Genomic DNA, 26,751 nt, shown 5'->3' with positions numbered 1-26,751 from the left:
AAAAAAATAATGGATGTGGGAAGGTTCCCGGTGGTTTCAGGAGGTTCCCAGGGATAAGGGGGTTTGGGGTTTGAGGAGGGGGATCCTGCAGGAGGGGGTTCTCTGTGTAGGGACAGGCAGTTCCTGGTGGATTTAGGGGGTTCTGGGTGGCATTCCGATGGATTTTGGGGTTTGAGGAAAGGATCTAGCTGGCAGTGTTCTTTTGGGATTTGGGGGGTTCTGGGTGGGATCCAAATGGATTTGGGGCTTGAGAAAAGGATGCAGCTGGTGGTGTTCTTTGTGTAGGGACAGGCAGTTCCTGATGGATTTTGGGGGATTCTGGGTGGGATCCAAATGGATTTGGGGTTTGAGGAAAAGATCCAGCTGGAGGGGGTTCTCTGTGTAGGGACAGGCAGTTCCTGATGGATTTGGGGGGTTCTGGGTGGGATCCAAATGGATTTGGGGTTTGAGGAGAGGTTGCAGCTGGGATGGTGCAGGTGGAGAGGGCAGGAGCGGCTCTGGAACACAGGGAGGGCTCACCTGAGTGACTGAGGACACACCTGAGTGAGGGAGGGCTCACCTGAGTGAGGACTCACCTGAGTCCTACACTGGGAATTTGGGATCCAGAGTGGATTTTAACTGCCGTTTTTAGGGATGTGCAGGCAGGAGCAGCCCCACCTCCAGCATGACCAGTTTGTCCCTTTGAGCACTAAACCAGCTGCAATCCCATTCCCTGTCCTTGGAACTCCAGAAATTCCAATTGACTTGAGATGCTCCAAAGCTGGGATTGTTCCTTTTGTTTTTAGCACATTTATCCCTCCACACCAAATCCTCCCAAGCAGTTTTGGGCACGTTTTCCTTTCCTTTTGTCCTCTCCTCACCCCTTGCATGGATCCTGGGGAGCTGGCGAGTGATGATCCATGTTCCCACAGCCAGGAGGGAATTCCTGTTAAAACCCTGATCCCTCAGCCCCCTTGAGTACAAGGGATCTCCTTCCTAAAAATGGGGGGGTCTGGAGGATTTGTGGGCATTTGGAAACCCAGGTTGGTTTTGCCATTGATTTAATGGATTCCTGGGGTTAAAAGTTTTTTAAAAAGGGAGATTTTTCCCATGTTTTTCTTTCCCATGTGTTGAACTTCCCTGTAAAGGTGGGGAGACCTTGGCACAGGGTGCCCAGAGAAGCTGGAAGTGTCACAGTCCCTGGAAGTGTCCAAGGCCAGGGCTTGGAGCAACCTGGGATAGGGAAAAGCATCCCTGCCTGTCTCTATAGGACGTGAAAGACTCCAAACAACTCAGAAGGCAAAAGTATAGGGAAAAAAAAGGCTCTTTATTGTTTAATTCTTACTACCTTTTATAAGGTGTTCTGATATGGAATTAAGCTGATCGGTGAACAGGAACGACACCTCTCTAAATGTGTTCTCTAAACCAGAGAAACAGCAAACACCAGCTGGACAAAGGCTGTTTTGAGAAAGGAGAGTTGTTGGCCAGGATTGTTTTGAGAAAAAGCTTTCCTGAGAAATTTTTCCTTAGCAAATGTTAGCAGTTTATAGTATAAAACAACAAATTATGTTGTTTTATACTATAATGACACAGACTTTGAGCTTTAGAAGGTTGATTTTTTTTTATTATTATTATTTTTGGGATGTGGGGTGTTTTTTTATATATTTGTAAAAATATTTTTATGTATTATTTTATATATATATATTTTAATACATATGTATATCTAAATATTTATATATATTGGTGACACAAAGGCAAACTTCTTCACTTATGTTGGTTAGATTAGAGGGACATTAAGAAGAAATCCCTCCTGGGTAAAGGAATTAATAACATAGTACAGTTCCAAAATACCTCTCCTATTCACAAAAAATTCTTTGGGAAAAGAATTTTAGAAAACCAAAACATTTCAGGCAGGAAACCAGGGCCACGCTAAGCAGGACAGAATTTCCCCAGGCCCACACCCGTGGAAAGTGTTGGGATTAACTGATATTTAAGTTCCCCCCCGAGCTGGAATTCTGGAATTCCGGGGGGCTGACACCGTGTTTCTCTTGCAGTGGTGTCGTGTGGCCACCCCGGGTCCCCTCCCCACGCGCAGATCTCGGGGGACAAGCACACGGTGGGCTCAGTGGTCAGGTACAGCTGCCTGGGCAGGCGCACGCTGGTCGGCAACGCCACGCGGATGTGCCAGCTGGACGGGCGCTGGAGCGGCTCCCTGCCACACTGCTCGGGTGAGGGGCACTGCCTGGGCACCCCGGGCGTGGGCACACGGCTGTGGGCACCCCAGGTGTGGGCACACAGCCACGGTCACCCCAGCCATGGTCATCAATCCATTGTCACACAGCTGTGGTCATCCATCCATCGTCACCCAGCTGTGGGCACATAGCCATGGTCACCCCAGCTGTGGTCATCAATCCATTGTCACACAGCTGTGGCCACATAGCTGTGGTCACTCAGCTGTGGTACAGCCACGGTCACCCCAGCGATGGTTATCAATCCATTGTCACACAGCTGTGGTCACCCCAGCCATGGTCACACGGCTGTGGGCACCCCAGGCATGGTCACACAGCTGTGGTCACCCCAGCCATGGTCATCCATTCATTGTCACACAGCTGTGGTCACCCCAGGCATGGTCACATGGCTGTGGTCACCCCAGCCATTGTCACACAGCTGTGGTCATCCGTCCATCGTCACCCAGCCATGGTCACCCAGCTGTGGTCACACAGCTGTGGTCACCCCAGCTGTGGTCATCAATCCGTGGTCACCCCAGCTGTGGTCATCCATATGTTGTCACATAGCCGTGGTCACCCCAGCCATGGTCATCAATCCATTGTCACATAGCTGTGGTCATCAGTCCATCGTCACCCAGCTGTGGTCACTCAGCCGTGGTCACCCAGCTGTGGTCACACAGCTTTGGGCACACAGCTGTGGTCACCCCAGGCATGGTCACACAGCTGTGGTCACACAGCTGTGGTCACCCCAGCCATGGTCACATGGCTGTGGTCACCCAGCCACGGTCACCCCAGCCATGGTTATCAATCCATTGTCACACAGACGTTGTCACCCCAGGCATGTCACATAGCTGTGGTCACCCCAGCCGTGGTCATCCATTCATTGTCACACAGCTGTGATCATCCGTCCATTGTCACCCAGCTGTGGGCACATAGCCGTGGTCACCCCAGCCGTGGTCATCAATCCATTGTCACACAGCTGTGGCCACATAGCTGTGGTCACAGTCGTGGTCACACAGCTGTGGTCACCCCAGGCATGGTCACATGGCTGTGGTCACCCAGCCACGGTCACCCCAGCGATGGTTATCAATCCATTGTCACACAGCTGTGGTCATCCGTCCATCGTCACCCAGCTGTGGGCACACAGCTGTGGTCACCCCAGCCATGGTCACACAGCTGTGGTCACCCCAGCCGTGGTCATCAATCCATTGTCACACAGCCACGGTCACCCCAGCTGTGGTCACACAGCTGTGGTCACCCCAGCTGTGGTCATCAATCCATGGTTACCCCAGCTGTGGTCATCCATCCGTTGTCTCATAGCCATGGTCACCCCAGCCGTGGTCACACAGCTGTGGTCACCTAGTTGTGGTCATCCATCCATGGTCACACAGCCATGGTCATCCATCCATCGTCACACAGCTGTGGTCACCCCAGCCATTGTCACACAGCTATGGTCACTCAGCCGTGGTCACCTAGTTGTGGTCATCCATCCATCGTCACCCAGCCGTGGTCACCCAGTCATGGTCATGACCTCCCACCCATGATCACTCACTCCTTGTGCCTTAAGGGAGCCCCTGGTCCCTTCCCTTTTCCCTAGTCTTTTCCCTGCCATTCCATGCTCCAATCCTTTTTCCCTGAGTACAACAGGAGCACGTGGGAATTCCTTCACGGAAGGAAAGCATCCCTGGGCTGATGCTGGAGCTCCACCCCGGCATTGAGGAGCTGTGCCCGTGTTTCCATCCAGCTCCAAACCCGGGGGCTCCTGGAGGCGGGGGAATGTTTAATCTGGAATTCCACCGGGCATGGAATTCCCGAGGAGGGTGACAAGGGACCGGAGCCACCGCCCCGTGGTGACCCGGCGCTCTCCGTGGGCAGGGGGCAGCCAGGGCGTGTGTGGCGATCCCGGGATCCCTTCCCACGGGATCGGGCTGGGGGACGCCTTCGACGTGGGCAGCGTGGTGCGGTTCAGCTGCGAGCCCGGCTACAGCCTGCGGGGCTCCTCCGAGCGGGTGTGCCACTCCAACGGCTCCTGGAGCGGGACACAGCCCGAGTGCGAAGGTACGGCCCCTGCCGGGGGTCCCCAGAGCTGCCCCAGGGTCCCCAGAACTGCCCCGGGGTCCCCTCCGTGTTCCCGTGTCCCCAGAGCTGCCCCAGGGTCCCCAGAACTGTCCCAGGGTCCCCAGAGCTGCCCCGGGGTCCCCTCGGTGTTCCCGTGTCCCCAGAGCTGCCCCGGGGTCCCCAGAACTGCCCCAATGTCCCCAGAGTGTTCTGGTGTCCCCAGGGTCCCTAGGGCTGCTGCGGGTCCCCTCGGTGTTCCCGTGTCCCCAGAGCTGCCCCAGGGTCCCCTCAGTGTTCTGGTGTCCCCTCAGTGTTCCAGTGTCCCCAGAGCTGCCCCAGTGTCCCCAGAGGTGTTCCAGTGTCCCCAGAGCTGCCCCGGCATCCCCAGAACTGCCCCAGGGTCCCCAGAGCTGCTCCAGGATCCCCAGAGCTGCCCCGGCATCCCCAGAGCTGCCCCAGTGTCCCCAGAGGTGTTCTGGTGTCCCCAGAGCTGTCTCAATGTCCCCAGAGCTGTCCCGATGTCCCCAGAAATACCCCGGTGTCCCCAAAGCTGTTCTGGTGTCATCAGAGCTGTCCCAGTGTCCCCAGAACTGTTCTAGTGTCCCCATGTCCCTAGAGCTTCCTCAATGTCCCCAGAACTGCCTCGGTGTCCCCAGAAGTCTTCTCATGTCCCCAGAACTTGCCTTTACCGAGGACAGGCAAGGCAGGAGGAAACCCCACATTGCGTTTCTGGGAAGAGTTTGTGTGTTTATTTGTCATTTTGTTTGAATTCCACCCCAATCCCCCTTCCCAGTGATCTCCTGCGGGAACCCCGGGACGCCCAGCAACGCCAGGGTGATCTTCAACGACGGCCTGGTCTTCTCCAGCTCCATCATCTACCAGTGCAGGGAGGGCTTTTACTCCACGGGGGTGCTGAGCAGGCACTGCACCGTCAACGGCACCTGGACTGGGACCAGCCCCGAGTGCACTGGTGAGCACTGGGATGTGTCGGGGGGGTTTCCTCACCCGAGCTTTAGGTGGTTTAAAGTCCTTGGCCTTCTAAAAAGCCCCGAGTCGCGTTCGTGTAAGAAAGCAGAGTCCTCAAGGTTTGTTTTCAGGTTTCTTGCGTTGTTTATTATTTGATATCTCAGAATTTTCTTTGCTCTCAGCCGAGGTCTGGACAGCAGCTGGGACACGAGGCGACTGCCCCACAGATGGGATGTCCCCTAACATTTATACAGATTATTACGTATTAGTTATTTACTATTTTGTGCCAATGCCCAGTGCCCACACCAGAAGTGACATTTTATTTTGGTCCAATCTACTTTAACTACTTTGTGCCATCACCGCCCCAGAAAATGGAGGATGAGGAAGAAGGAGAAGTACATAAGGTACTACCCAAATTCCACCATCTTGTCTCCATTTATCTTTATTCTAAAAATTCTAAGACTATTAAATTCTACATCATCTACTGTGCTAGACTACAATTTTCACATCTTGGAAGTTTGTAATTACTTTTGCAATGTTGGAAGCTTTTCCCATGGATCAAAATCAAACCTGGTGTCTCCCTGGGCTCTGTGCCAAGGTCTCTGAGCCCCTTCGACTGTCTCCACACCCCCCTGTCCAGGGTTCAACTCCTTTCTTCAGGTCTCAGGCCATCCAAGGGGATGTCCTGGACTTCAACAGGATGGAATCCTGGCACGGGGATACAGGGAGGAGGAGCTGCCAGGCTCAGCTGTGCCCGTTTTGGGGCACATGATTCCTTTTTGGGGCACCTAAAAACAGAGACCAGATGAAATTAAGGGGATAAAAAGCGGTTTTATCTATTGTAGAGCCTTCAGGTGCATTTAGGGCAGATTAAACCCATCCAGGGGCTGCACCCAAAAATGGACCACAGGTTTTTACATTTTTATAAGTTTGGGCCATTTGCAGATTAGGGGTTAATCTTCCAATTATGTCTTTAACATAACTGGAATATTAACTGTAATGAAGTAATTTACCCCAGCTCTGCTGCCCCAAACTCACTTTAGTTTTAATTTCTCAGGCCTGAGGCAGTGAGGTGTCCTTGATTCCCATTCCTGGAGAGGAATTGTTGTGTCTGACCAAAATGGGGAAGCAGCAGCTCACACTGTGTGTGGAGTTTAGAGTCATTATATATAAAGAATTGCAGGGTTACGAATAGATAAAAAATACAAAAGCTAAAAATCCTAAGGCACCAACACACGAGTGCCACCCCTGAGAAACTCTGCTAAACCCTGGCAGCAGCAGGGGCTGAGTCTGGGAATTCTGCTGGGACCTAATGGAAAAATCTTCTTTAGGGTTGTCTTTTTCCAGCTGGATGGAGGGAGCTCTGGAATAATTCTGGGAGTGGATGTTGTCCGAGCTGGAGGGGCTCTCCAGGGCTTCTGCTGAGTGTGACATTGTGGGGACAGGGATGTGTGAGCTCAGGGCTGGCGACAAAGGTGGATTTGACCAGAGGGCTGAGTGGGCAGCGCTGTGGGCAAACTGCCTTCCCTTCACCCGGGTTTGACCCGGGTTTGCTTTGATGTTTAATGAGTGTTAATCCAGCTCCTTAATGAGCCATTAAGCTCCAGCCGGATCCACATCCGCCCTGCCACAAACCTGCTGCACGCTTGACTGCTTCGATCCCACCTGCAAAACCACCAGGAGCACAAACCTGCTCCACATTTTACTGGTTAAATCCTACCTGGAAAAATGTGCAGGACCACAAACCTGCTCCACTTTTAACTGCTTAAATCCCACCTGGAAAAACAACTCAGGACCACAAACCTGCTCCACATTTCTGTGGTTAAATCCTATCTGGAAAAAACACCCAGGAGCACATTTCAGTGTTTAAATCCTACCTGGAAAAATGTGCAGGAGCACAAACCTGCTCCACATTTAACTTGTTAAATCCCGCCTGGAAAAACAGCTCAGGACCACAAACCTGCTCCACATTTTACTGGTTAAATCCTGCCTGGAAAAATGTGCAGGACCACAAACCTGCTCCACATTTCAGTGGTTAAATCCTTCCTGGGAAAACAGCTCAGGACCATAAACCTGCTCCACATTTAACTGCTTAAATCCTGCCTGCAAAACCACCAGGACCACAAACCTGCTACACATGTAACTGGTTAAATCCTGCCTGGAAAAAACACCCAGGACCACAAACGTGTTCCACTTTTAACTTCTTAAATCCCACCTAGTAATACAGCGCAGGAGCACAGACCTGCTCCACTTTTAACTGCTTAAATCCCACCTGGAAAAACATCTCAGGACCATCACGGGCATGGTTCCAGCTGCCAGAAATTCTCTTTTTTTCCCCCCCTTCCTTGGCAGTGATCAACTGTGGGGACCCCGGCGTGCCGGCCAACGGGCTGAGGCTGGGCAGCGACTTCACCTACAACAAATCCGTGGTGTTCCAGTGCACTCCTGGCTTCATGATGGAGTCAGACAGGGCAGCTGCCCTCACCTGCACCAAAGACCGCACCTGGAACGGCACCAAACCCGTCTGCAAGGGTAGGAATCCTGGCAATGTCACAGGAGACAGGTTTTGTCCACTAAAAGTCTCCCTGGGAGCCTGGCTGGGTGTTCCTGGCCTCTCTCTTTCCATCCAAAGTTGTTTTGTGGTTTTTTTTTTCAGGGATCAGCAACACCTTGGTGTGTTCAGGGCTATCAATCCTTGCCTGGGAGGGAGGGAGGAAATTGCTCTTCTCGTTGTGCTAGAGAGGGAGCAAAGTCCGGGGAGTAAAGTGATTCTGCACAAAAACTCGGCTCAAACTGGGATGAAATATTGTGTTTTTCCAGCAGATGCTTTGCTGGCCTCACCCAGGAACATCTGAAAAGATGTTCCCTGTGAGCCTTTTCATTATTCCGAGATGGCTCCTGTGGTTCAGAGATAGAAAAGGGGAATAGGGAAGCAGTGGCTGGGCAAGGCTGGATCTCTTCTGCTCACACCCCAGTGCAGATAAGATGTGTGGCAGCATCTCTGCACTCCTTTAAAAATCTGCAAAATTCACCTGTCACGGCTCTGATACAAACACGGGCCACATGAAAACTCTGAAATGCACTCCAGCTCCTTCAGAGGCTGTAAAGAGCAATTCTCCCTCTCCTTTTTCATTCTCTGCACTGAGCAAATGCTGCAGGAATGATCCAGAACGTGGCAACGAGTCTCAGATTCGGAGGCACGGGTTTAGCTCCTCTCAGAGTGCTGCAAAAATGTCATTTCCAAACAGCCCAGAGTGGGTGAAAACCCGACAGGTTGTGGCTTCAACTGCTCGTCTGAGCCTCAGCCAGCTTGTCCAAAATGTGCAAATCTTCGGGGAAATCTGGGCTGACTTTTCACACCACGTCAGGGCGGATTTTTACCTTCAGCTGAGAGAGACAGACTCCAAAATCTGTGGATTTGTGGAGATGTTTAGGAAAAACGTCCCCCAGAGGGTGGTGGGGCACTGAACTGGCTCTCCAGGGAAATGGGCACAGCCCCAGGAGCTCCAGGAATATTTGGACAATGCTCTCAGGGATGCACAGGGTGGGATTTGGGGGTGTCTTTGCAGGGCCAGGGGTTGGACCGGATGATCCTCATGGATCCCTTCCCTCAGGGTGTGTTATGATTTGGGATTTAACTCCAAACTTCAAAGGGTTTGACCCCATTTTGTGGCATTCCCAGGAGATGCTCTTGGAGAGCAGGAGGTGACTTTGCTCCTATGTGGGATTTGCTTGTTAATGGAAATATTTACTAAGTGGAGAGATCTGACCCTGCTTTTCCTTTTTTCCTTTTCCTCTTCCTCCTCCTCTTCCTCCTCCCCTTCAACCCCTCCTCCTCCTCCTTTTCCTCCTCCTTTTTTTCCTCCTCCTTTTTTTCCTTCTCCTTTTTTTCCTTCTCTGTCTTTTCCTTCTCCTTTTTTTCCTTCTCCTTTTTTTTTCTTTTTTCCCTTCTCCTTTTGTTCCTTCTCCTTTTTTTCATTCTCCTTCTCCTTTTTTTCCTTCTCTGTCTTTTCCTTCTCCTTTTTTCCTTTGCCTTTTTTCCTTCTCTGTCTTTTCCTTCTCCTTTTTTCCTTTGCCTTTTTTCCTTCTCCTTTTTTCCTTCTCTGTCTTTTCCTTCTCCTTTTTTCCTTCGCCTTTTTTCCTTCTCTGTCTTTTCCTTCTCCTTTTTTCCTTTGCCTTTTTTCCTTCTCCTTTTTTCCTTCGCCTTTTTTCCTTCTCTCTCTTTTCCTTCTCTTTTTTTTCCTTCTCCTTTTTTTCCCTTTTCTTTTTTTTCCTTCTCCTTTTCTTTTTTTTCCTTCTCCTTTTCTTTCTCCTTTTTCTTATCTTTTTTTCCTTCTCCTTTTTTTTTCTTTTACCCCTTCTCCTTTGTTCCTCCTCTTTTCCTCCTCTTTCCTCCTTTCCCTCCAGCCATCACCTGCCGAGCTCCCCAGGCCATTCCCAACGGGAAGGTGGTGGGCTCGGATTTCAGCTGGGGCTCCAGTGTCACCTACGCCTGCCTGGAGGGCTACCAGCTGTCGCTGCCCGCCGTGCTCACCTGCGAGGGCAACGGCTCCTGGAGCGGGGACATCCCCCAGTGCTTCCGTGAGTCTCCAGCTTCCCGTTTTCCCACCAGCGATCAGCAGGCTTCTGCTGAAAATCCGGATTTTTGGGGGCTTTTCCCAAGGGTTTTTTCCGGGCTCCGTGTCGCTGGTTTGGCAGCTCAGGGTTGAGGAGTGAGGTGCTTCTTGCCCCCGTTCCTAAATGAGGTTTTCCAGCAGCTGGAGTGGGAATTTTGGGTGGGCTGGGGATGTTTCAGGAGCCTGGAGATAAAGGCTGGGTGTTCTCACACCTCTCACGTGGCTTGGGGTTTTTTTGGGAGCGTTGGTTTGGCGCCTGGAAGGAGGAGGGAGGGACACAGGTGGTCACTCCATGGACACAGATGGTCACTCCAGGGACACACTTGGTCACTCCATGGAGAACTGGTGATCACTCCAGGGACTCACGTGGTCACTCCACCCGTTGTGACAGAGGGGTGACGCCACATTTGGGATGAATCCAGTCATTTTCCATGTTCCTGCCTACAAAACATCCTCAAACACCTGAGGGTGTTTGCCCTCAGTGGCCAAATCTTCTGCCATCAGGACTCCTGGAAGTGCCAAAAATTCCTTTGGCAGAGGACACCGTGTTGCAGCAGAAGTTGGGAATGTTTTGTGAGGGCTGGGTGGGTTTGATACAACAGCAAACAAAATAAAATATAGTACAATACAAACAGGGAAAAAAAAAGGGAATTAAACGTCTCCTGATGCTAAAGGCAGCTCTGAGTTGCTTTTCCAGCTGCACAATATCCATTTTCCTATTAAATCCCACAAAGCCCTCACCGTTCCTCACACCTTTCCCCGGAACTGGGATAATTAATGGGCTTTCCGTGTGACACAGAGCCAAGGAACAAAGTGACACGGTGCAATTAGGGGAGGATAAAGAAGGGGGGAGGGAAAAAAAGGCAAATCCGGGGGAGAAGCTGGAAGTTAATTAACAGCCATTGACAAAAGGAGAGAATCACAAGGAATGCAGCCAGCAGCGCTCTGGATTCCCAAATTAATCGTGGAGTTTGATCAACCTGGATGGGATGTGACATTCCTGGGGGGCTCTGTGGCCATGTCCTTGTCCCTTTGCTGTTGCAGCCGTGTTCTGTGGGGACCCAGGGACGCCAGCCCAGGGCAGGAGGGAGGACAGAGGCTTCACCTACCGCTCGTCCGTGTCCTTCTCCTGCCTGGCCCCGCTGGTGCTGGTGGGCTCGGCGCGGAGGTTCTGCCAGTCCGACGGCACCTGGAGTGGGACCCAGCCCAGCTGCATCGGTGAGGGGCCCCTCGGGGGGCTGCTGGAGGGTTTGGGGGCTCACTTTACTTCCCATGTTGTGGCTTGAAAACGAACCAAGTGAGAGGCTCTAAGTCAGAAATGCAATTTAGTGAGAAGAAAAGGAAAAAAATAAAATAAGTGCAACAATACAAAAAGAAAAACCATTGACAGAGTCAGAACACAACCTGAGCAGGGTGATGGAAGCAGTCCAGGTGAGGTGGTCTTCCTGAAGCAGTGATCCCATAGAAAGGTCTGGTTCCTCTGGGAATCCAGTGGGTGAGGGCTGCTTCTACTGTCCCAAATCCCAGTTTTTATCCAGGTGGCAACCTTGGCTCTTCTCTGTGGGCAGAGCATCTCCCAGTGGGCTGATGAGTCATTAATGAGCTCCTTGATGGCCCATTAAAGAGAGATAACCCCGGAGGGAGTGATCTGTGAGTCATGGCAGGGCATTGGTGGGCCATGAGATGAAGATGGTGATAGAATACATCCCAAACTCCACCCCGGGACACCATCCCAACCCCGTGGTCCCAGGAGATCGGGATGGCCCTTGGGAGCAGAGGGCGGGATGCTTGGGATGGCTCCCAGCAGCTGGTCCTGTGCTGATCCAAGGCATGTGTTCCCAGTTTTTCCCCTGAGGGATAAAGTGCCTCTGGTCGCTTCCTTCCTGCAGCAGGCAGGGATTTAAGGAACAGGAAGTTCTATGTGGTTTGCCTTGTTGCTGTGTGTTCCTTCAGAGCCAAATCCTGCTGGAGTTCAGGAGGTGCAGCAGGATCCGTGTGCCTGGAGGGCTCGGAGCTCTCCCATAAATCCCTGTCCCTGTTTTTAACAGATCCCAGCCTCACCACGTGTGCAGATCCTGGAGTGCCTCTTTTTGGGATGCAGAACAATTCCCAGGGATACCAGGTATGGCCATGGGAGAGGGGTGGACCACAAAGCCAGCCCTGCTCCGTCCTTGGCCTGGATTCAAGTGACCTCCCATGGATTTTTGTGTCTTCCCATGGATTCCTGTGTTCTTCCATGGATTCCTGTGTTATCCCATGGGATTCATGTGTCCTCCTGTGAATTCTTGTGTATTCCCATAGATTCATGTGTTCTCCTATGGATTCACATGTTCTCCCATGAATTTACATATTATCCCATGGATTCACGTTCTCCCATGGATTCACGTATTATCCCACGGATTTCTGTGTTCCTCCCGTGGGATTCATGTGTCCTCCCATGGATTCTTGTGTTTTCCCATGGGTTAATGTCTCCTCCCATGGATTCACGTGTTCTCCCTTGGATTCATGTCTCCCCTCATGCATTAATGTCTCGTCTCATGGATTCGTGTGTCCTTCTTCCACGGATTCTTGTGTCTTTCCATGGATTGTTGTCTCTTCCCATGAGTTAATGTCTCCTCTTGTGGATTCATGTGTTATCCCATGGATTCACGTGTCCTCCCATGGATTACTGTCTCATCCCATGGATTCTTGTGTCCATCCATGGATTCCTGTCACCTCCTGGGAGCAGGACACCCCAACGTGCTCTGTAGCCCTCCGAGTGTGTTTGCATGGCATTAATTAGCAGAGCATTGTATCTGAAATTAATGACAGTGCTAATTAATAGTTGCTGCTGTTCACATTAATTCCTAATTAATTTTCAGGCCAAATCCTGCAGGTGCTTTTGCTGACCCTGACTCTCATCCAGCAGGAAACCATTGGAATGGGGACAAAAAAATCCCACAGTGACCCCCTGGGGGGCTCCATTCCCTGCTGGGATAGTGGATGCCAGAGTGGATCCTTCTGTTTTCCTGCTAATTAGTTACCTTAATCTTGGGGTTTAATTAATGAATTTTAGGTTTAATTGAATTGGAGGCACCATGAGTGGGACTTTTGCTCAGCTGGGAGTGGAGCTGCTCCTGTGAGGGGGTGACAAGGGAATGGCCCCTTTGGAAGCACACGGAATGAAGACCTGGGAATCCCTGGGAAGCTGAGTGTTTGTCTCCCGTTGGCACAGGTGGGAAGCATCCTGTTCTTCAGGTGCCAGAAGGGATATCTCCTGCAGGGCTCCACCACCAGGACCTGCCTGCCCAACCTGACCTGGAGTGGTGTCCAGCCCGACTGCGTCCGTGAGTCCTGGGAATGCCTCGGGGAGCTGGGGCCCTCAGCCAGGCTCTGGAAAGGAATTCTTGCAGGAAATGCACTGGATTTTAGGGAGAATTGGGGATTGCAAAGGCGGTTTTTAGTCTGGACCCGCACCTGGCGCTCAGTTCTGTGCTTGGAGCTCAGAGGTGCTTCAGCATCCTTTAGTTTTGCCGTTTTTCTTTAAAAACGGGGGTGGCCAATCCTGATTTTCAGCTCCTCAAGCTGGAGCAGGGTTCAGCTTTAGCCAGGAAGGGAAACCCAGCACGGGAAGCTCCTCATTAGTTCCTCCAACTGGGAAACACCCAGTCTTAGCCCTGTGAGCTGAAACTCTTCCAGGAGCTTTCTGTCCTCTGTTGACATCACAGTGTCACTTTTCACCCTCCCCGTGCCCACCTGGCTGGTTTCTCTCACCTGTTTTCCCTGTCCCCTCCAGCCCACCACTGCAAGCAGCCCGAGACCCCATCCCACGCCAACGTGGGTGCCCTGGACCTGCCCTCCCTGGGCTACACCTTGATCTACTCCTGCCAGAGCGGCTTCTACCTCACCGGGGGCTCCGAGCACCGCACCTGCAAAGCCGACGGCAGCTGGACAGGGAAGCCCCCCATCTGCCTGGGTGAGGGGCTGGGGGCACCAGCTGGGCTCTGAGACCCCTCCCCAGGGTCTCTGTGTGGAGATCCCGCGACTTGAGGTGCTTCAAAGGAGGTTTTCAAGCTGCAGATAAACCCAAGGTTCAGCTGTGGGGTCAGAGCTCCGAGGAAGGAGGGAGGTGTTTTCAGCCGTGACTTTTTTCCTTTGGAAGCTGTGGGATGGCCCAGCCTGGTTTTCACTTGCTGGGAGGGTCTCCACTCTTGGTGGATTCTCCACAGCAGAATCCAAGGAATGGGTTGGAAAAGGCCTTTGAGGGCATCAAGTCCAACCTGTGACTCAAGTGCCACCTCCAGTTTTTCCTTAAAGAGTCACCTGGGGATCTTCTAAGAGGGGATTGGGTTCTAGGATCACCTGCACAGGAGAAAAATTGTTTATTTCCCCCACATTTTACCTGCCCCAGAGAGTTTTGGGTGAGGGACATGTCCTGATCCATTGAAGTGGAGCCTGTGGCTCTCCTGGAGTCACCCTGGACATTGGGGATTGCAGCAGAGGGAAAGGCAGGACAGCCTGGGGACAGTGGCTGGGAGGCAGAGAGGGACCTGGGGGTGCTGAGGGCCAGCAGCTGGAGGTGAGGCAGGTGTGGCACCTGGCCTGGGTCAGGGATGGAGCAGCAGGGGCAGGGAGGGGACTGTGGTGGGGCTGGGACACCTCCAGGGCTGTGACAGTTCTGGGCTCCTCCATTTGGGCCATGGAGGGGCTGGAGAGTGTCCAGGGCAGGGAACGGAGCTGGGAAGGGGCTGGAGAATTCCTGATGGAGCTGAGGGGGCTCAGCCTGGAGAAAAGGAGGAATTTCTGCCTCTGCACAAGTCCCTGGCAGGAGGGGACAGCCAGGATGGGGTGGGCTGTGCTCCCAGGGGACAGGAGGAGAGGGAACAGCCTCAGGCTGGGCCAGGGGAGTTTGGGGTTGGATTTTAGGGAAAATTCCTGCATGGAAAGGGTGCTCAGGCCTCGGCAGGAGCTGCCCAGGGAGGTTTGGAGCTCCCAAGGAAGGGCTGGACACAGCACTCAGCACACTCTGGGCTGGGCGACAAGCTTGAGCTCGGGCACAGCTTTGGACTCCGTGACCTTGGAGGGCTTTTCCAGCCTCAGGAATTTTGGGATGCACATCTGCAGAGGCCAGAACACTCACCAGCTGTGCCTTTTTTGTCACTCACAGCTGACGTCCGTCCCAGCGGGCGGCCCGTGGGCACGGCGCGGGACCCGCCCCTCGCCAAGGTCTCAGGTGAGGGCTTTTGGGGTCCTCATCCCACAGACACGTTTTTTAGATCCCTGCTCGTTTAGGTTCTTGCATCCCTGCACCTCATTTAGTTCACCCTCCTGAATCCATTGGGCCTCTGGAAGCTGCCACATCATTCCCAGTGTTATTCCCAGGAGAGCCATCAGGATCATTGCAGTATCCTCACATCCCTGACCTCCCCTGGGCATCCCGGCCCTTCCAGGATTTCCTACATTTGACTTTTTTTTTATTTTAAGGGTTTTTTTTTAATTCTTTATTTTTAATATTTTATTTAATATAATAATTTTATTTTATATAATAAGAAATTCATATTTAATTTTTTTATTTTAAGTTGACTTTTCCTAATAAATTTTTTTGGGGTTTGGTTCTTTCTGGAAGCTTTCCTCGTGTTTTTGGTCACCGCAGCCAAATCAAAGTCGCTGGTTTTGGCTTTTGTCCCCCGTGGTGATGGCACAGAGCAAGTTGGATTTCAGCTGTTTAAAATACAGAATATTTCCAGGGTATTAAATACTTAAAGCAGTTTAATTATTGTCAATGAATTCAAAGACTTTAAAATTTAAAATCTAAAATGTATTTAAAAGGCAAAATATTTTTGAAATATCAAATGCTTAAAGCAATTATTGTCAGTGAATTCAAAGAATTTAAAATTTAAAATGTGTTTAAAATATAAAATATTTCCAAAATATTAAATACATAAAGTAATTTAATTATTGTCGGCAATTTCAAAGAATTTAAAATTTAAAATGTATTTAAGATACAAAATATCTCCAAACTATTAAATACTTAAAACAATTTAATTATGGTTAGCAATTTCAAAGAATTTAAAATTTAAAACGTATTTGAAATACAAAATATTGAATACTTTAAGCAATTTAATTATTGTCGGCGAACTTGAAGAATTTAAAATTTAAAATGCATTTAAACCACAAAATATTTCCAAAATATTAAATACTTCAAACAAATTAATTGTCATTGAATTCAAAGAATTTAGAATTTTAAATGTATTTAAAATACAAAAAAATTAATACTTAAAACAATTTAATTACTGTCGGCAAACTCGAAGAATTTAAAATGTATTTAAAACACAAAATATTTCCAAAATATTAAACACTTCAAACAACTTCATTATTGTTGGGAGAACTCAAAGACAGAAATCCTGCTCTGGGTTTTTGGGTTTTATTTTCCCCTGAAAAACAGAAATACTCCTGGTTTTGTTTTGGGTTTTTTTTCACAATTTCCCCTGGTGTAATTGCAGTGCCCGCGGATGTGTTCGCCAGGAATTCCCTGTGGAAAGGCTCCTACGAGTACCTGGGCAAGAAGCAGCCGGCCATGCTCTCTGTCACCAGCTTCGACCCTGCCACCAGCAAGGTCAACGCCACCCTGATCGACCACAGCGGGGTGGAGCTGCAGGTGTCCGGTGAGGGCAGCACTGTCCCCTGTGCTGGGACACTGGGGGTCTTCTGGGGAGCTTTTGGGTCTAGGAGCACCTGCAGAAATGGTTGGTGGGAGGGTCTCCACTGTTGGTGGATTCTCCACAGCAGAATCCCAGAATCAGGTTGGAAAAGGGGTTTGAGGGCATCAAGTCCAGCCTGTGACTCAAGTGCCACCTCCAATTTATTGTTAAAGACCCACCTGGAGAGTTTTTTGGGTCTAGAAGCTCCTGCACGGGACAAAAATGGTTAATTTGGTGGGAGGGTCTCCACTGTTGGTGGATTCTCCAGAGCAGAATCCCAGAATTAGGTTGGAAAAGGGCTTTGAGGGCATCAAGTCCAGCCTGTGACTCAACACTCAAGTGCCACCTCCAATTTATTGTTAAAGAGTCACCTGGGGATCTTCTGGGGAGCTTTTGGGTCTAGGAGCACCTGCAGAAATGGTTGGTGGGAGGGTCTCCACTGTTGGTGGATTCTCCAGAGCAGAATCCCAGGATTGGGTTGGAAAAGGGGTTTGAGGACATCAAGTCCAGCCTGTGACTCAAGTGCCACCTCCAGTTTTTCCTTAAAGAGTCACCTGGGGATCTTCTGGGGAGCTTTTGGGTCTAGAGGTACCTGCAGAAATGGTGGGTGGGAGGGTCTCCATGTTGGTGGATTCTCCACAGCAGAATCCCAGGATTGGGTTGGATCCCAAAATCAGGTTGGAAAAGGGGTTTGAGGGCGTCAAGTCCAACCTGTGACTCAAGTGCCACATCCAGTTTTTCCTTAAAGAGTCACCTGGGGATCTTCTGGGGAGCTTTTGGGTCTAGAAGCACCTGCAGAAATGGTGGGTGGGAGGGTCTCCATGTTGGTGGAATCTCCACAGCAGAATCCCAGAATCAGGTTGGAAAAGGGGTTTGAGGGCATCAAGTCCAACCTGTGACTCAAGTGCCACCTCCAATTTATTGTTAAAGACCCACCTGGAGAGTTTTTTGGGTCTAGAAGCTCCTGCACGGGACAAAAATGGTTAATTTGGTGGGAGGGTCTCCACTGTTGGTGGATTCTCCAGAGCAGAATCCCAAAATCAGGTTGGAAAAGTGGTTTGAGGGCATCAAGTCCAGCCTGTGACTCAAGTGCCACCTCCAATTTATTGTTAAAGTGTCACCTGGGGATCTTCTGGGGAGCTTTTGGGTCTAGGAGCACCTGCAGAAATGGTTGGTGGGAGGGTCTCCACTGTTGGTGGATTCTCCAGAGCAGAATCCCAGGATTGGGTTGGAAAAGGGGTTTGAGGACATCAAGTCCAACCTGTGACTCAAGTGCCACATCCAGTTTTTCCTTGAAGAGTTTTCTGCAGAGTTTTTTGGGTCTAGAAGCTCCTGCACGGGACAAAAATGGTTCACTTGGTGGGAGTCTCTCCACTGTTGGTGGATTCTCCACAGCAGAATCCCAGGATTGGGTTGGAAAAGGGGTTTGAGGGCATCAAGTCCAACCTTTGACTCAAGTGCCACCTCCAGTTTTTCCTTGAAGAGTCACCTGGGGATCTTCTGGGGAGGTTGGTTTGGGTCTAGAAGCACCTGCAGAAATGGTTGGTGGGAGGGTGTCCATGTTGGTGGAATCTCCAGAGTAGAATCCCAGGATTGGGTTGGAAAAGGCCTTTGAGGACATCAAGTCCAACCTGTGACTCAACACTCAAGTGCCACCTCCAATTTATTGTTAAAGAGTCACCTGGGGATCTTCTGGGGAGCTTTTGGGTCTAGAGGTACCTGCAGAAATGGTGGGTGGGAGGGTCTCCACTGTTGGTGGATTCTCCACAGCAGAATCCCAGGATTGGGTTGGAAAAGGGCTTTGAGGGCATCAAGTCCAACCTGTGACTCAAGTGCCACCTCCAATTTATTGTTAAAGAGCCACCTGGAGAGTTTTTTGGGTCTAGAAGCTCCTGCACGGGACAAAAATGGTTAATTTGGTGGGAGGGTCTCCACTGTTGGTGGATTCTCCACAGCAGAATCCCAGGATTGGGTTGGAAAAGGGGTTTGAGGACATCAAGTCCAACCTGTGACTCAACACTCAAGTGCCACCTCCAGTTTTTCCTTAAAGAGTCACCTGGAGATCTTCTGGGGAGTTTTTTGGGTCTAGAAGCATTTCCACAGGAATAAAAATTGTTTATTTCCCCCACTTTTTACCTGCCCCAGAGAGTTTTGGGTGAGGAGCGTGTCCTGGTCCATTGAAATGGAGCCTGTGGCTCTCCTGGAGTCACCCTGGACATTGGGGATTGCAGCAGAGGGAAAGGCAGGACAGCCTGGGGACAGTGGCTGGGAGGCAGAGAGGCACCTGGGGGTGCTGAGGGCCAGCAGCTGGAGGTGAGGCAGGTGTGGCACCTGGCCTGGGTCAGGGATGGAGCAGCAGGGGCAGGGAGGGGACTGTGGTGGGGCTGGGACACCTCCAGGGCTGTGGCAGTTCTGGGCTCCTCCATTTGGGCCATGGAGGGGCTGGAGAATTCCAGGGCAGGGAACGGAGCTGGGAAGGGGCTGGAGAATTCCTGATGGAGCTGATGGGGCTCAGCCTGGAGAAAAGGAGGAATTTCTGCCTCTGCACAAGTCCCTGCCAGGAGGGGACAGCCAGGATGGGGTGGGCTGTGCTCCCAGGATGAGAGGAAACAACCTCAATCTGTGCCAGGTTGGATATCAGGGAAAATTCCTGCATGGAAAGGGTGCTCAGGCCTTGGAAGTGCCCAGGGGGGTTTGGAATGCCCATCCCTGGAGGTGTCCGAGGTAGGATGTGGAGCTTTTGGGAAAAAAAACATGAAATTATGTGAGTTGGACTTGGATGATCCCTTCCAGCTCATGATCCCGTGAGTGCTCCGTGTCCCTGCCCTCCTGGAGCTCTTCCTGATCCAGCAGCAAACTTGACTTAATTAAATACTGAATCCTTTCCCATGTGGAAAATATCTCCAGTATCCTGGGCTGTGTTTCCCAGTGCCAGGGCTGGCTCCACTCAAACCCTGCCGTGGTTTCTCTGCCCTCCCACCCAAATTGTTTCAAGCCAGAGAGATCCAGAGCTGACAAAATCCCTCCTTTTCCAGGGATTTACAAGAAGGAAGATGTTCACCTGCTGCTCCAGGTGTACCAGATCATGGGGCCGCTGGAGATCTTTGCCAACAAGTTCAGGAACGACAAATGGGCTCTGGATGGACACGTGAGTGCACAAAATCCACCCTTCTGTGGATGTCCCAGCCTGGATTTCCCTTCCCTGGAGCTGAGGGATAATTCCCAGAGCTGGGAGCAGGATGAGGCTGCTCCATCCACCAGCTGGGAGGGGACATGTGGCACTTTCCCAGCAGGTGACAGCTCCTCCTGCAGCTGGGGGTTGGTTTTATTGCCCTGGGGTTTGGAATCCATCATCTCCCAGGTCATGCGGGAGGAGAAACCAACGGGATTCATTCCATGTGGATATTTTAGGTCCACTCAACGTCTGGGTTGGAAAAGCTGATTTCCCCCTAATGGAGCCAACTCCTCACCCTCTGCCTGTGTCTGGGAGTTTTCCCAAGCCCTTTAGGGAGCCACTGGAGCTTGGAAAAAATGTGGATCTGACACTGATCCATGGCAAATTTTTCCCTCTCCCTCTGGAATCAGCAACGTCCTCTCCGGTTTATCACAAACAAGATTTTTTTGGCTTCCCATCCTTCGAGACAGGAAAATTTTCATCTGTTGGGCAATGAAACTCCTTTAAAAACACCAAGATTTTCTGGGGAATGCATCAAATTAATGCTCCTGAAAGGGGTTGGGATGAGCTGGGTGTTAAATCCAGGGATTTATCCAGGGGAATGTTGGATAAATCCATTGATTTCCACTCTCTGCAGGTCTCATCAGAGTCCTCGAGCGGCACCTTCGTCTACCAGGGCTTTGTACGTGGCAAAGGCTTCGGGCAGTTTGGCCTCCAGAGACTGGGTAAAATTCCTTGGATTTGCAGTTTTCCCCTCGATTCCAAAAGCTCCATCTTGGCCTGGTGGGGGTTTCCAGGGAAATGTTCCCCCAATCCCGGAATTTTCCGCGCTCTCTGAGCTCTGCTGACCTCGGTGTGAGGTTTGTGGGAGACAGAGAGCACAGAACAAACAGCACAACGATACAATTTATAATCTAAATGATGGATTTATAAAATGAGGGATAACCAGGCTGCTGTCCAAAGGCAGGGAGGGTTTGGAAGCACAAAAAACACCTGGATGTGGGTTTTTTTGTTTTTTTTTGTTTTTTTCAAATCCCCAGATCCCTGCCAAGCCCAAATCCCATTCCCACCACAGAAAGTGTCTCCATCAGAAATCACAGAGGCTCTTGGGAGCTTAAACCACCCGAAGTTTAAGCTCCTAAATACCTCTTAAAGCGTGGTTTGAGCTCTTTAATCCCTCAGGATTGCTGGAATCTCATCACCTTTGTGGATACTCATTAATGCAGCATTTCAGTCTCCTTAAAGCCCAGCTTTATGCATCCAAGTCGGACCTTTTTGGCAAAATAAATCTATTTCCACCTCTCTTTTAATTGCAGCTCTAAATAAATGATGAGGCCTAAGCCAGGCTGGATTTTCATCCTTCACATCCATTTTTAAATTCCCTTTTCCAGCTCAAATTCACTCATTTTGCTGCTGGTGCCACCTGCACCTCGAGCCAAGTCCTTTTCCCACCAGGAGGGGCTTGGAAAAGTGGGAAATGTGTTTCCTTTCTGCTTTCAGACATCAGCATGATGGAAAACGATCCCGAATCCATAGGCCACCACTTTGCATCCAACAGCAGCTCCGTGGCAGCAGCCATCCTTGTGCCTTTCATCGCCCTGATTATTGCAGGGTTTGTGCTTTATCTCTACAAACACAGGTGGGTTTGGGGCAAGAATTCCTAAACCTGGAAAAAATTCGGGGATTTCAGAGGAATGTAGGTGAGCTGGGCTAAAAATCTCACCTTTAGAGCTGGTTTAATTCTGGAGGTGGGATGAAAGTAAAGTGGGTTTGGGCAGTTATTGCGGGGTTTGTGCTTTATCTCTACAAACACAGGTGGGCTTGGGGCAAGAATTCCAAGAGGTGAAAGAAATTTCCAAGGATTTGAGAGAAGTATCAGTGAGTTTGGTTTAAAATTCCCCCTTTAGAGCTGGTTTAATTCAGGAGGTGGGACAGCAACAAGGAGGGTCTGGGAGATTGGGGGAATAATTCCAAACGTGAAAGAAATTCAGGGATTTGAGAGAAATATCGGTGAGCAGGGCTTAAAATCTTGCCTTTAGAGCTGGTTTAATTCAGGAAGTGGGAAAACAAAGTATGGCAGGACGAGGGTTTGGGAGAGGAGAGCAAAGAAGGTTTTGCTGGCCTTTAATGGGATTTGTGGCCACCTTTAGGAGGATAAAAACCAAATTCCTCCCAAATTTGGGTTCACTGCAGATCCCTGGCTGGGGATTTTCCTGCCCCATCTCTACAGGTTTCCCCTGCCAGTGGCTTCCCTCACTGATGCCTTGGGAAGGCTGAGCTGGAGCAGAGACTGCACAGAGCTGAGAATAAAGTAGAGATTTATTGAAAGGCCTTTAGGATCCACCTTGGGCAGGACAAGAGCCTGGCCAGGGCTGCACCCAAGGTGGACACAAAATGGTCACAAAAAATGGCTGACCGGTCAGGAGGTCTCACACTTTGATAAGTGTTGGTCCATTTTCCCATTGGGGTTGAATTGTCCCATCCCAGCTCCAGGTGATGCAGTCCCATCCTTCTTGTCCCTCCCTCCAGCCCACCCTTGATTGTGCTGCTGGGCAGAAAGTTGTCCTTGGCTCTCAGCACAAAAAGGATTTGTTTTATCTCCCTGTGTTGCAATAGGACACAAAATAAAGATGTTTGACTCCAGTCAGGAGGCAGCAGAAATCAGAAGGTTTATTTACAATTCATTCAGCCCTTTTATAACACGCTGGGCTAAAAAAGTCACGTTATTGGCCCATAGGGCTGACACCTCTGCCATTGGCTGAGTCACAGAAATAGCAAACAGCACGTGTCGTCATGGGAAAAGAATATTGTTTACACAGGGTTGTTTTGAGATAAAGAAGACTGCTGAAAAGTTCCCTTTGGGAGGAGCTCAGGCTCGTGTCACTGTTAGGACACAAAAGAACGAAGCAGGCAGCAGGAAGGTCAGCAGGAAAAGCTCTCTGCTTTATTTCTCTGACTCCATTTATACCTTTGACAAGAGGACCAAAGATTGGCTCCACAGGCAGCCTCATTGGTGAGCATCACCATCAATCATCTTTCTCCTCCCAGAGGAGAAATGTGTCAACTAAATAGATAAATCCCAAAAATACACATAGTTTACTTGAAGCTGCGTGAGAACAAAACACAAACAGTGAAAAAGATCGAGGGTGACAGGCTCAGAAAATACCAGGCCACATCCCTGCTGTGTGCAGAGAGCTGAACCTGAGGCTCAGCACCGGGGCAGCACATTTCTGAAAATACAGAAGCTCAGCCTCAAAGCACCATCACCCTCGTGAGGGTTTTTTCTGTCGCACAGGAGGAGACCCAAAGTCCCTTTCAACGGCTACGCCGGCCACGAGAACACCAACGTGAGGGGCACCTTTGAGAACCCCATGTACGACCGCAACCTGCAGCCCTCGGACATCATGGCAGGGGAGGCCGAGTTCACCGTCAGCACCGTCTGCACGGCCGTATAGCGCCGGTCAGTGGGGCGGGGACACGGCCCCATAGCACGGCCGTATAGCGCCGGTCAGTGGGGCGGGGACATGGTCAGTGGGGCAGGGACACGGCCCCATAGCACGGCCGTATAGCGCCGGTCAGTGGGGCAGGGACACAGCCCCATAGCACGGCCCTATAGCACCGGTCAGTGGGGCAGGGACACGGCCCCATAGCACTGGTCAGTGGGGCGGGGACACGGCCCCATAGCACCGGTCAGTGGGGCGGGGACATGGTCAGTGGGGCAGGGACACGGCCCCATAGCATGGCCCTATAGCACCGGTCAGTGGGGCAGGGACACGGCCCCATAGCACGGCCCTATAGCACCGGTCAGTGGGGCAGGGACACGGCCCCATAGCACTGGTTAGTGGGGCGGGGACACGGCCCTATGGCACCGATCAGTGGGGCGGGGACACGGCCCTATAGCACGGCCCTATAGCACCAGTCAGTGGGGCGGGGACACGGCCCTATAGCATGGCCATATAGCACCGGTCAGTGGGGCAGGGACACGGCCCTATAGCACCGGTCAGTGGGGCGGGGACACGGCCCCATAGCACTGGTCAGTGGGGCGGGGACACGGCCCTATGGCACCGGTCAGTGGGGCGGGGACACGGCCCTATAGCACGGCCGTATAGCACCGGTCAGTGGGGCGGGGACATGGTCAGTGGGGCAGGGACATGGCCCCATAGCACCGGTCAGTGGGGCGGGGACACGGCCCCATAGCACCGGTCAGTGGGGCAGGGACACGGTCAGTGGGGCAGGGACATGGCCCCATAGCACCGGTCAGTGGGGCGGGGACACGGCCCTATAGCACCGGTCAGTGGGGCAGGGACACGGCCCCATAGCATGGCCCTATAGCACCGGTCAGTGGGGCAGGGACACGGCCCCATAGCATGGCCCTATAGCACCGGTCAGTGGGGCAGGGACACGGCCCTGAGGTCACCATGGGGATGTGGGAGCACAGCGGGGCGGGAGCTGGAGGGGTTCTGCTGGGATCGTGGGGTTAGAAGTGTCCTGGTGGGATCATGGAGTTCATGGGGTTGGGAGGGTCCTGGTGGGATCATGGATTGGGGTTGGAAGGGTTTCTGTGGGATGATGGAGCACATGGGGTTGGAAGGGTTCTGGTGGGATCATGGGGTTGGGAAGATTCTAGTGGGATCATGGAATGTGTGGGCTTGGAAGGGTTCTGGTGGGATCACAAAGTTGGAAGGGTTCTGGTGGGATGATGTCTGGGTGACTCCAGACAGGGAATTTAGCACAGGGATCCGGGATTTACCAGTAACCAAAAGTTCCCTGTGGGCTGTGGAGCCCTTCCCTCTGGAATACTCCAGTTTTAGGATAACAAAGCCCCTTCCCCAGAATTTCCACGTGCCATAACCAACCCTTTGCTTTCCCAGATTTCCCGGGGTTGGTGTCCAGTGGATGATTGTCCCACCTCTCCATCCGTCCATCCATCCATCCATCCCCTCCCCACCTCCCTGCTCCCACCCCTGCCGAGGCTGTGCAGAAGCTGGAATTCCCTTGGAATTCCCGAGGGGCTGCTGGATCCACCTCTTCCCTCCTGCTGGATCTGTCTCCTCCATCCTGCTGGATCCACCTCCTCCATCCTGCTGGATCTCCAAGCCAAAGGTTCTGCTCCGGCTCCGCTCCAAGCCCTCAGGAATGCCTGGTGGTGGGAAGGTTTTCCCCAGCTGTTCCTGGAAGGAGCCTCCCAAACTTTGGGAAGAGCTTGGGCGACAAAGAGGGTCGTGCACAAGGTGCTGGATTCATGGAAAACACCTGGATGGGACAGGATGAGGATTTATGTGTCTGGGTTATTATTTTTTTGGTTTTTGGTTGGATTTTCTAACCCCAGGGCTTGAGCAGAGGAAGGGATTTCAAATGGGAGTTTTCCAAACCTTAGGAAGTTTTTCTCCTTTTCCCTGTGTTTGATTTTCCTTTGGGCATTCCTGGCTGGATTTACAGAAAACACCTGGATGGGACAGGACGAGGGGTTGGGGTTTTGGTATTTGTTCCCACGCGGATTTGGGGACACTGGGGTCAGGAGTGATCCCACCTGGAGAGGATTCCAGGGTGAAATTCCCTGGGCAGCTGGGTTGGGATGGTGTCTGTGTTCCCAGAGGGGCTCCAAGGGAATATTCCCGTTTTCCCCGGTCCCCTCTCCATCACTCCATCCTCCCACTGCTGGAGCAAGGCCGGGATAACCCCTTGGAATCCTCGGATCCCCCCCTGGCCTCTCCTGGCCCATCCCTGGTCATTTCCAAACTCAATTATCCCTAAAAATTATCCCGACCCCCTGCTCTGCTCCTGCCCCACCACGTCCTGATCCCAAATCCAGGCCCCAAAACTCCAACAATCCTTGGGAGCAGAGCTTGGATCCTTCCAGGTTCCTTCCTGTCCAGATTCCAGGGAATTCTCTCCTGACTGCTCCTGGTGATGCACGTTGGTTTCCCACACCTGGCTCCTGCTCAATCCATGGAAAAAAAACCGGGAGAAGTCCTCATTCCATGGAAAAACCAGGAGAAAGTCACCTCCAGGAGCGTCAAATAAATCCAAAATATTTAAAACCACCCAGGCAGGGAGAAGGGGGAGCTCGGGTTCAATGGAATTCTCTCCTTTGGATCCATGAATTCCCTTTTCCTGCTGTTGCCCAGGGAGATAAGGAAGTGGAAAATGGGGTTTATTCCCATTTTTTGGTTTTTTGCAAGGTGGCTGGGATCTGCTCCATGTCATTCTCCATCCTTGTGCCCAGAGGACTTGCATATGGTAAAAAAAAAAAAAAAAAAAAAAAAGGGAAAAAAGGGAAAAAAATTAAAAGGGAAAAAATAAAAAAAAAAGGGAAAAAATATCAAGAAAAAAAGGAAAAAATGAGAAAAAAGGTAAAAAACCCACAAAAAAAGCTCAAATCCCTCTTTTGTACAGAGATATATTTTTATTAATTAAAAGTTTGTACAGCTATAAAAAATAAATAAAAAAAAAACCAAAATGTAATTTTTTTTTCATTATCGTAGGGAAAAAACAAACAAGAAAAAGTAGTGGAGAAAAAAAAAATAATAAATTAGCTTTTTTTTGTAAATGTAATAAAGTGTATAAATGGTTTCCATAAAAAATGTACATATGGAATCTCTCCATGGCCCTGGCTTGTCTGCAGAATTCCCAGTTAATTTATCTGTCTCTGTATATGAGGCTTTTCCGTGTGTTCCCGGCGTTCCCCCCGGCGGAATTTCAAAGCTATTTTCGATTTTGGAATTTCCGAACAATAAAAAAAATCTCGATTTTTTGCATTGCTTTTTCTTACAGCCCCTTGGTGCTTCTTATTATTATTATTAATAATATTTTTAATTAATATTATTATTATTATTATTTTCCTTTCTCTGAGTGTGTGTGTGCGTGTGAATTCCCAAAGATTTCTCCCAGGATTTTCTGGATGTGCACACACCGCTCGTGCAGGGCTGGAAATTCCCGATTTTCCCAAAAATCGTGTCCCGGTTTCAGGAAAAGGGAGGAGGAAATTCCAGAGGGATTGGATGGATTCGGAGGAACGGATTTGACTTTTCCAGCGGGATTTCCTCAGG

At 50.8% G+C, this 26,751-nt stretch overlaps 1 protein-coding gene across 1 annotated transcript in view; it reads left to right on the top strand.

The window, feature by feature from the left end:
• The window catches only part of LOC136371392 (CUB and sushi domain-containing protein 2-like), a 45,646-nt gene extending 22,489 nt beyond the window's left edge, over positions 1-23,157 (top strand). The window contains exons 16-30 of the mRNA XM_066335484.1: positions 2,034-2,207; positions 4,083-4,265; positions 5,059-5,235; positions 7,584-7,763; positions 9,639-9,812; positions 10,892-11,065; positions 11,896-11,969; positions 13,062-13,173; positions 13,623-13,802; positions 14,994-15,059; positions 16,330-16,491; positions 19,563-19,675; positions 20,340-20,427; positions 21,203-21,341; positions 22,998-23,157. Coding sequence (XP_066191581.1) covers positions 2,034-2,207; positions 4,083-4,265; positions 5,059-5,235; positions 7,584-7,763; positions 9,639-9,812; positions 10,892-11,065; positions 11,896-11,969; positions 13,062-13,173; positions 13,623-13,802; positions 14,994-15,059; positions 16,330-16,491; positions 19,563-19,675; positions 20,340-20,427; positions 21,203-21,341; positions 22,998-23,157 — 2,156 coding nt within the window. The remainder of the gene's footprint in view (positions 1-2,033; positions 2,208-4,082; positions 4,266-5,058; positions 5,236-7,583; positions 7,764-9,638; positions 9,813-10,891; positions 11,066-11,895; positions 11,970-13,061; positions 13,174-13,622; positions 13,803-14,993; positions 15,060-16,329; positions 16,492-19,562; positions 19,676-20,339; positions 20,428-21,202; positions 21,342-22,997) is intronic.
• The last annotated feature ends 3,594 nt before the right edge of the window (positions 23,158-26,751 follow it).

Source organism: Sylvia atricapilla, chromosome 24 (assembly GCF_009819655.1).
Source record: "Sylvia atricapilla isolate bSylAtr1 chromosome 24, bSylAtr1.pri, whole genome shotgun sequence".
Lineage (NCBI taxonomy): Eukaryota > Metazoa > Chordata > Aves > Passeriformes > Sylviidae > Sylvia > Sylvia atricapilla.
This window is presented reverse-complemented; position numbering and strand designations above follow the sequence as displayed.